The 10,512-nt window shown below is 41.4% G+C and overlaps 1 protein-coding gene across 1 annotated transcript; it reads left to right on the forward strand.

Annotated features, from left to right (window-relative positions):
• Nucleotides 1–8,965: 8,965 nt before the first annotated feature.
• Nucleotides 8,966–9,433, forward strand: LOC145943239 (uncharacterized). Its single transcript, XM_083050718.1, has one exon. The coding sequence runs from the start codon at nt 8,966–8,968 to the stop codon at nt 9,431–9,433; it is 468 nt and encodes a 155-aa protein (XP_082906844.1).
• The last annotated feature ends 1,079 nt before the right edge of the window (nt 9,434–10,512 follow it).

A 10,512-nucleotide genomic window follows, 5' to 3' on the forward strand; every position in this document is an offset into this window, starting at 1 on the left:
ACGTAAGCCCTGACTCGCTCGCCTCCAGCGGCATTTACACCAGCGAAGACCTGGATCGTCTGCGCGACCATATCATGTTCCCGATGGAAAAACCCTCAATGCTCAACACGATCGCCAGGGGAGCAATGGGACACGAAGTCCCCACAGGAAGTCTATCCATGCTAAACCTGCTAGACGAGAAAACACTCGACAAGCTAGCAGAAAACACGGGAGCACGCTTATGGAAAGGTTTCATAAGCTTCGGATCCGCCAGCGCCGGAGTGCTGGGCATCTTTGTCTTCGCACGACTTGCCAAATTAATAATAGACACACTGATCCATGGCTACGCGCTTCACTCCGTTTACGGATGGAGCCTACACCTCCTGGGAGCCGTATGGACATCAGTCACGAACATATTATTACACATGGGAAGACCGGCCGACGGAGGACAAAATAACAAAAGGAAGCAACCACCACTGGGACCACTACCCGTACAGGAAGAATCAACACCCCTAGCCCCCCCTTCACAAGAAGAAGACTCCCCACCAATACAAAAGGTGAAAAGTGAAGCGCATGTAAATTATAAAGAATTGCGCAACCTCCTCAACGAAGAGGTATAGACTCGTTCACCACTAAGAAATAAGAAAGTGTTAACCTTAACATTAAGCATAAATAAAATTATACCCACTATGATATAGAACTGAAAAGTTAGACATGGTCCAACTTTTTCTTCTAAGGGGGGAGGTGTCACGTCCGGCTACTTAAATTTTTTCACTCTTATGCAAAATAATTCTAAGTTCTTATAACACCGTTCGAAATGCGCGCCAATGCCAGCCATGACATCTAACTCCGCCTAGTGCCTGAGCGCGGCGCTCCGCAGCACCTGGGAACTTCCCTACCACGGCAACTCCCTACTCTAGAGAGTTCCCCCACTCTCGGCCGCCGCAACCGAGCTGCCGAAAACCGAAGGACCTCAGAGCGAGCCCAGAGGAGCTCAGTTCTAATCGCGCCGTCAAGCAGAGCAGTCACCTTTAAGACTCTCTCCGAATTCTAAAATTCAAATTCTAACTCTAAGATTCTAATTCTAATTCTAAGACTCTAATTCTAACTTTAACTCTAAGATTCTAACTCTAAAATTTAACTTAGATATTTTGTATTACTCGTAGTGTTATACTAGAATAAAAGTGTTATATATATATATATTCTAAATTCATTCTAAATTAGTTCCAACCTCGTGTATCTCCAAGCCTATATTATTTCTAAAACGCATCTCGAATTCTCTCGCCTGCACATGCCGAATAATCCATTCCTAACAAATTATTATTCTATAACATAGAAATATTTTCTGAACCTCGTAGTGATTATTCAGAGAGGACGAACCGCTCATAATCTCTCGCCGAAAGCAACAACAAACAGTGAGGACCGCCGCACGTTAATTATTGCAGAAGCGAAACGACGTTCAGAACGTTTAAATTTTACAATGCCTAAAACACGCGTCAAGTAATTCATTCCTAACAAATTACTATTCTATAACATAGAAATATCTCCTGAACCTCGTAGTGATTATTCAGAGAGGACGAACCGCTCATAATCTCTCGCCGAAAGCAACAACGAACAGTGAGGACCGCCGCACGTTAGTTATTGCAGAAGCGAAACGACGTTCAGAATGTTTAAATTTTATAATGCCTAAAACACGCCGTGCAGGAAGAAAGAATCAACTACGGCGTATAACAGCACGACTACATCGCACTGAATCAACACGTGGTCTCTCTAATTTCATTGGAATCGACTATCATAACGACGCGGAATACGATAGATTGTTCGGCGACTCCGTGCCTTTTAGCATTAATAATAATAATAATAATCACGCGGACGTTAAATTACGGGAGTGGCCTACGCAATTGCACGCGATCGAAATCAAGAATTCCAAGGTGCCATTGAACGACATCCCGGACAACGATCCACGCCGTACAAGGTATCTGCAGAAAGGTCTGGCATCCTGTACACCCTCTACAACGCGGGTACCCCGGATCATCGCCATCCAGTCGTTGTCCATTCCTTGGAAATTAAATAAGGTAGGTGCTCAAGATATTTCTTTACAACACGAGCCTCCCTTCTGCCCGGGAACCCGCGAAATACAAGAATCTATTTCGGAAACTACGTCTACGCATTTTTGAATCACTTAACAATAATAACTAATAAATTCTCTTGCAATTTTAGAAATATTAGCTTACCACGTGGTTTCCAGAATATTCTCTGCGCGTCTTAAATTTTCTCATCTCCCAAAAAGAGAAATCGTGCGAAACCTTTTTTTTTATCAAGGGTCAGTTTATGGCCCTCATAAAACTGCAGTAGGTATCCTACAGTCAACCCTTTGGAAAATTCTAAATCTTTCCAGAATATCTAGAAACTTCGTGAACGTGTTAGAACATTCAAATCGACCTCATGGCAATTATTTATTTTAACTAACATTAGTTTAAACAATCAACTCCTATGTGTCCAATAATACCGTCACACTTGGACATCCCCACCACTTTGCTTCTCCCCGAGGATGATTCCGAGGAAGAAACTATTGAAGAAACCCTAAATAACCTCCCGTATTGCCAACGGATAATCGGTTTTATTAATAAGGAAACAAGTGCCGCTCTCTGTACGGATTGCCATATGCGTTTACCCATTGGCGTGCAATCTGAGTGGTTAACTTGCGCTAAGCATCTCCTCGTTATCGGCGACGTACCGACCGGAGTCGTTTGCTCAGTCTGCAATTTTTACCGACTGTCGAAAACACGTGACATCGACCACCCTTGTTATCATTGCCAACGAGCTTACCTTCTGTACCGCCGTGGTGAAGAACCCTACCGTATCGACTCGGATGGTAATACAGTAATCACTATTTTCCACTCCGTCAACGATTCACTCGAACGATTCCGCGGATACATGGACTGATTCGTCAGTAATCGAACCTATACGAAACGCTCCCTTTCTCCCAAAACGCAACCGTGACCATAAAGGAAATACCTGTCGTCGTGGGTATCCCCGGAGTAATTCCGAAATACGACGTAGTCCGCCCCGCAGTTCGAGTTCGTAGGTCGCGATTTAAATTTCGTAAAATTTACGCCGCAACTGCACCCCCGGACGTAACAAGAGACAAAGATTTCTATGTGGTTCGCTAGCTGGAAGAGTAGACGGCATGATTAAGAACTGTGTTATTGTTGCTTCGGAAATAACCAGGGCAATCATTGAAAAAATGGAAACAAAGGGTGATGTTTTGTATTTAAAAACGCAAAATTTGAAACTAACAGAAGAGCTTAACGAATCTAAAAGAAGAGAAGATAGACAGGAAAAAGAAATCTACGAATTAAAAAAAAGAATTATTAATCTAGAAAAGGAAGTACAAGCACTAAAGGAGGGTTGTGGCTCTTACCCAGCTATCATTTCGGTTCTTCCTTCAACAGCAATGGAAAGAAACAAAAAACTTGATAAACAGAAAATAGTTAAAAACCAAATTAACCTAATGGAGGGAGGTACTCCTGGCTGTTCTAAGGACCAGGAGTATATGAATAGAAACGACGAGTGGCCACAAGACGGTGAAACGATGGACTGGGCCGTAACACCACCTCCGCCTGTGAGCAATAGTAATCTAGACAATAGAAGCACTAATTCTAATATTTACAATAAGAAATTCAGCAATTATCAGGATAAATATACTAACAACCAAAACGATATGCCGCGAACGAGCAAAATTAAAATACTAGAAAATAGACAATTAGTTCCCCCGCACAGCAATAGAAACTTTAGGGATGAAAATCCTTGGGTTACTGTAACAAACAGCGGTAAAGCTAGACCCCTAAATAGAACAATTATTAATAAATCGTACATGGTGCAAAATAAAACTCCCAATACATCCGATTCGGGATCAAACAGACGAGATGGCAAGATTAATGTAGTTAGAAATAAAAATATTAATACGATGAAACCGAGTGCGAGATTTATAAGACCTGCGGTAGTGACCATAACTGGAAAACCTGGGGCAAGTTATGCGGAAATACTTAGCAAAGCTAAAGACAGTGTTTCCCTGAAAAATCTGGGAATTGAGAACCCGAGAATGCGCCGTGCGATGAATGGCGCCATCGTAATTGAAATCCCCGGTCCCAACGGAAAACAATTGGCAGGAACTCTTCGCTCCAGTCTTGAGACGGCTTTACAAGGCGAGGCAAGGGTGAACAATCCGGTTCCAAATGGCGAACTGAGGATAAGAGGTATCGACCCCGCGACATCAAGAGAGGAAATTATGAACGAGATCCAGCGTGTTAGCGGATGTCCTGTCAATGACTTAAAGGTCAGTGCTGTAACTACAATGCGCGACGGAATGGGTATCGTTTGGATACAATGCACATTGGAGAGTGCGGTCAAAATTGCTGAAATAGGTAACATAACGCTGGGCTGGACCGTAGTAAGAATAGAAATGTTAAAGAGGCGTCTTATCCAGTGTTTCCGGTGTTGGAAATTTGGGCATGTCAGAATGAACTGCACATCGGAAACTGATAGAACCGGAATGTGCTTCCGTTGTGGCGATGTGGGCCACTCTGCCGGCGGTTGTAACTCCCCGCCAAAGTGTGCAGTCTGTCTGGAACTGAATAAAGAATTTAGACACAGACTAGGATCGCCGCGTTGCTTGGAAAACCAGGGATTTCCTAACAGGATTCAGAGGATCAGAAGAAGACCTGGTGAATCGGTTGGAGGAGCCTATCGCGACAACGAGGAACAAACCGACAACTAGAGAACGAATTAAATGAATGTTAAAATTCTCCAATGTAATATTAATAGAAGTTGGTTCACATACGATCTTCTAAAACAATATGTAGTCGAAGAAAACATCGGATTAGTCGTAATCTCGGAACCTCCTAGAAACGTTGCGGAGAGTAGTAATTGGTTTGCGAGTAACGACGGGTTAGCGGCGATTCACTGTAACACGGGGAACTCTAGTGGATACATTTGCAGATTAGCTAGTAGAAAGAGCAACATAGTAGCGAGCAAATTTGGGGACATTGACATAATATCCTGTTACATCTCCCCAAATGTAAGAATTGAATTTTTTGAAAAATTCTTAGATGATATCGAAAGCTGCATTGACAATTCAAATGGGCAATTGATCATTGCAGGAGATTTTAACGCTGCATCTGTGCACTGGGGTTCTTCTAGAACAGACCGACGCGGAGTACTCCTAGAAAGGCTAATAGCTTCTTACGACCTAAAGCTCTTAAATAGAAACAATAGTTATACCTGCATTAGACCCCAGGGTAGCTCTATCGTGGATCTAACCCTGATATCATCAAGCATGATAGAACGTGTATCTAGATGGGTGGTTCGCAATGATGTGGAGACCCTCTCCGACCACCAATATATAGAATTTACATTACATAGTACGGGCCTGTTTAAAGAAAATCGTATTCCTGTAAATAAGAAATGGATATTTAAAAAAATGGACAAAGAGCTGTACGCAATTACGCTCGAATTCATTTCAGACTCGATAGTATCCGAGGAAATTAAAATCAGTCCAGAATTGTATGCCAAATGGCTTGTCAGGATTATCAAGGATGCTTGCGACGTTTCAACACCTAAAGCGTCATCCAAAAACAAAAAGAGACACGTATATTGGTGGTCGGGGGAGATCTCCACATTAAGAAAGGATGCGATGAAAATCCGTAGGCGATTAACCAGAAGTAGACGAAGGGGACATGATGTGCTAAATAGGGAGAGGGACTATAGATTTGCAAAAAAGGCCTTAAGAACCGCGATTAAAAAGGCTAAGAACAAGTCGTGGAAAGAACTGATCGCGACAATTGATGAAGATCCTTGGGGTCTTCCATATAAAATTGTTCTGGGCAAGTTGAGGAAATCCAGTCCCACCCTATCCGAAACCCTAGGTAAAGAACAACTTGTCAAATTGCTCGACTCGCTCTTCCCAAACAACGTGAGTCTAAAGAAGGTTCCAGTAATTCCTGCGTTGGAAAATTGGGGAGACGAACTAAACGTTAGTTATGCCGAGATAATGGAGTTTGTTAAAAAACGGGCGGCGCGTGACGCGGCCCCTGGTCCGGACAATCTCAAGGCTGTTGCCTGGAAAAACTGTCCATATATCATATTTGGACACCTGGCAAGCTTACTTACGCTCTGCATAAAAGAAGGGGTATTTCCAAATTCATGGAAACGCGCTATTTTAGTACTTATTCCCAAGGGTCCGGTTAATTTGACGGGCAAGATTAAAGCTCGGCCTATATGCTTATTAGATGAGGTCGGGAAAACGCTTGAGCGAGTTATCGCGTTTAGAATAAATACGTGGCTGGATAATAACCCGGAATTCTCACTCTCTGAGAATCAATTCGGTTTTCGTCGAGCAAGATCTACCGTGGACGCATTAATGCGTGTAAAAAGTTATACACAAGTTGCATTGGAAGAAGGTAAAGTGGCGATAGCGGTGGGGCTGGACATCGCCAACGCTTTTAATTCGATCCCTTGGAACGTGATACTTTTAGCGATGGAGAGGTTAAGGATACCATTGTATCTGCGACGTATTGTTGCCAACTACCTTTCATGCAGATCTATAGTCTTTAGAACCACGGAGGGCACATTAGAAGAGAAATCGGTGAGGGCTGGTGTTCCACAGGGGTCGGTCCTAGGACCACTCTTGTAGAACATCGCCTTCGACTCTACCCTGAGACTATTAAAAGAGGACGGATGTGATATAATTTGTTACGCGGACGATACGCTCGTCATCGCGACTTGCGACAGATTATACGGGGCTGTGATAAGCGCAAACATCCAGCTGGCGCGCGTACATCGTCACATAACGTCGCTCGGTTTAACGGTTGCTGAGAAAAAGACAGAGGCAGTCGCCTTTACCAATAGATTGCCTGATAGGATGCCTTCGATTAGGGTTGGCGATTCCTCTATCCAGATTGGTGATTCGATGAAATACCTCGGAGTAATGATCGACAGTAGATGGAGCTTTAGGGCACATTTCAATTACGTAGAGCAAAAAATGTCTAAAGTCTCTAGAGCACTAAGCAGATTAATGCCCAATCTGAGAGGCCCTGGAGAGAGGAAGCGCCAGCTCTACTCGAAGGTTATGTCTTCAGTAGCGATGTACGCGGCGCCAGTTTGGTCGGAGGCCCTGTCAAGGCACAACGATAGAGTGTTAAGATCTCTGCGCAGAATCCAGAGAACAATCGCGATACGAGTGATATCGGGATATCGAACCATATCATTTGACGCAGCTACACTATTAGCGCGTATGCCCCCATGGCCTCTGGAGGCGATGTATAGGAAAAGGATATACGATAGGATAGCCGAGCTTAAGCGACGCGAAATATATACAGTGGACGCGAATAAAGAGATTAGAGGTGAGGAAGGTGCTCTATTGACCCGTCAATGGGACATTTTCCTCAACCGGCCGGGAGCCTGGGGTCAGCGGACCATTGCTGCGATTATGCCGCACTTTCAACGCTGGTTGGAGAGAAAACATGGCGGCGTGACATACCATATGACGCAAATGTTATCCGGTCATGGCAGTTTTGGTCATTTTTTATGGAGAATCGGAAAGAGAGAGGCTTCCGCGTGCTTTCATTGCGTAAATGATGACGACACAATGGAGCACACGTTGATCGATTGTCCGGCGTGGAATAACTTGCGAACCGAACTTGCGAATACTTTACATGTAAATAGAATAGTATTAGAGGTCATAATAGATTGTATACTTAAAACGGACGGTAATTGGTCCGCTTTCGTAGGGTTCTGTGCAAATGTATTGCACAAGAAAGAAGAGGAGGAGAGAAGAAGGGAGAGAGACGAACAATCTCCAATCTCCTCCTAGTTAGTTATTTTAGAAAGGCACTAGAAAAATGCATTAATATTCCTTCCTTCATATTCCTTCCTTAATATCCCTATCCTTCCATTAATAATAATAATTATAGAGCGATAACCCGCCATGTTTCGGCTCAGGTAGCATAAGCGGGGATGCTTGTGCATACCATTGCACGCGCCAAACATGGCGGGCGAGGACATCCTGGCATTGCACAGTGGCGCCGGGATGTCCTCTTATAAATAGTAATTAATAGTTGGCTAACCGGGAACTAGCCCGCCATGGTTAAAGTTATTAGAGAATTTCGACTAGTTGGAGCGCAATGCGCGCAGACGCGAGACAGCCCTCTGGAAGTTATGCGCAAGCGGTTCCCGGAGGGTTGTCGTTAAGCGTTAGGATGCCACCGGTGAGGTTTAGTTGGTAGTCGGTCAGGTCGGCGGATGCGTCACCACCGGAGTCCAACACTACCCAATGCTTCCCCCGAAGCGGCGGGTGTCAATAAAGACTGTGATTCCTCATCGCAAAATAAAAAAAAAAAAAAAAAAAAAAGTTGGGTCGTTTTAATATTTCATCTCTTAATTTTTCTTCACTGGCGACACGAAATACTTTTAATATTTTATTGCACTTTGACCGAATTATGGTGCCTACACGGAGAGTTTTTTTCAAATGATCACGAATTCCTATGGATTGAAATACACATTTTTACTGAAATCATGGATCGTCATCAATAAGAAGAGAATTTCATCTAAACAACAGTTAATTTTCTTACTTCGCTGCAGAAGATTTGATGTACTTCCAGCGCACATCAAGAATTTAAAAACGAACTTCTTTTTTTATAGTAATAGCGTAAACCACAAATTTAATTACATGCTTAGACGAACTCGTCTTAGATTGTTGAACTTAGAAATTAATGATTTAAATTACAACCTTAATTACTTACACTTGAGATTACTTAACATCGAAAAGAGAATGTCTAATTGCCTCCCACGTGACTTAATTGAGAGATTTTTTGAATTTAATTATCATAAACTGTTAACCTTCAATCATGTAAAAAAGATTACTGCTATAAATAAGTTCAATAATTTAATTCGAAAGAATGAAGTTTCGTCTAACCCATTTAGCAAGATGGACAGATCGAAATGGCTTTTGAATCTTAATGTTAAAAAAATTCCTGAGAACTGTTTAGATATTTTAAGTCTGGGTGAGAAATTTGGTATGCCTGTTATACAAACCGATAAAAACGACCGCATTAATACAGTTATTGATGTTACAAAAAATTTAGAAATTAATTGTCCTAAAATTCCGAATAACCTCGTAGAGTCGACAAGAAACGAAATAACTAAAGCTTTACATGGATTTTTAAATACAAAGAAACACACTAGCTTCATAGATAGACATATTATCAACAGATATAAAGATTGCCAAAGATTCTTGCGCGATAATGAGGACATTTCGGTCACTAAAGCTGACAAAGGTCAAGCGACGGTAATCCTGGATAGGAAAGATTATATTGATAAGATGAATGTTTTACTTAATGATCAGTCTACCTATATTAAACTGAAGAAAGATCCTATTAAAAAAACTATCCAGTAGAATAAATTCTCTAATTAAATCATGGCGGGATAATAAATTGATTAATGACGTTACTTACAAACGTCTTAATACTACGAACGGTAATCTCCCACGCTGTTACGGTCTGCCGAAAATACATAAAGTTAACATTCCCATGCGTATTATTGTGTCGTCACTTGGGAGTCCTGTTTACTATATAGCGCGCTTCATATACGATATATTAGAACGGTCAATTAGGAAACCTGCATCTCATATCAAAGATTGTTGGACCTTCGCGAATAAAATTAAAAACCTTATTATTGAGGACAATAAAGTGCTGGTTTCACTGGACGTTACTCTATTCACTAACATTCCTAAAGACTTAGTTTTAAAATCTATCGAAAAACGTTGGACAGATATTTCATGAAACACAACTTTTAGTTTACCGCAATTTTTACATAGTATTGAAGTTTTATTAGAGTCAACAAGCTTTTGCTTTGATGAACAATTTTATGAGCAAATACATGGCACTCCGATGGGATCTCCCCTTTCTCCTATGTTAGCTGATTTAGTTATGGACGACCTTGAAGCACATTATTTAAGCTCCTTACAGTTTGATATCTCGGTTTACTATAGGTATGTTGACGATATATTTACTATAGTACGGAAATCGACACAATTCTGACTACTTTTAATAGTTACCATCAACGTTTACAATTTACCCATGAAATCGAAACGAATAACATGATTAATTTTTTGGACACAACGGTTATTAGAAGCGAAAGAAAACTCTTGACTAATTGGTACCAGAAATCTACTTCCTCAGGTAGATATTTAAACTATTATTCAAATCATCCGTTCAAATACAAAGTTAACATTATTAACAATTTAGTTGATCACGCGATTTTGCTATCTGATGATCGTTATCACACTAAGAATTTACATATTGTTAAAAGAATCTTATCTAATAATTGCTTCCCTACGGAAATTATAGAGCGTTATATTGATAAGAGAATAAGTTCTTTAAGAAGTGTTCAGAGTGGTGTTGACAGAAATAATGAATTTGATGTTTCTTCTTGTATCTTAATGCCGTATATTAAAAACTTAAGTGATAATATCGC

This window comes from Prenolepis imparis, unplaced genomic scaffold (assembly GCF_030444845.1).
Source record: "Prenolepis imparis isolate NDT839.2.m4 unplaced genomic scaffold, iyPreImpa1.0 SCAF_11, whole genome shotgun sequence".
In the NCBI taxonomy this organism is placed as follows: domain Eukaryota; kingdom Metazoa; phylum Arthropoda; class Insecta; order Hymenoptera; family Formicidae; genus Prenolepis; species Prenolepis imparis.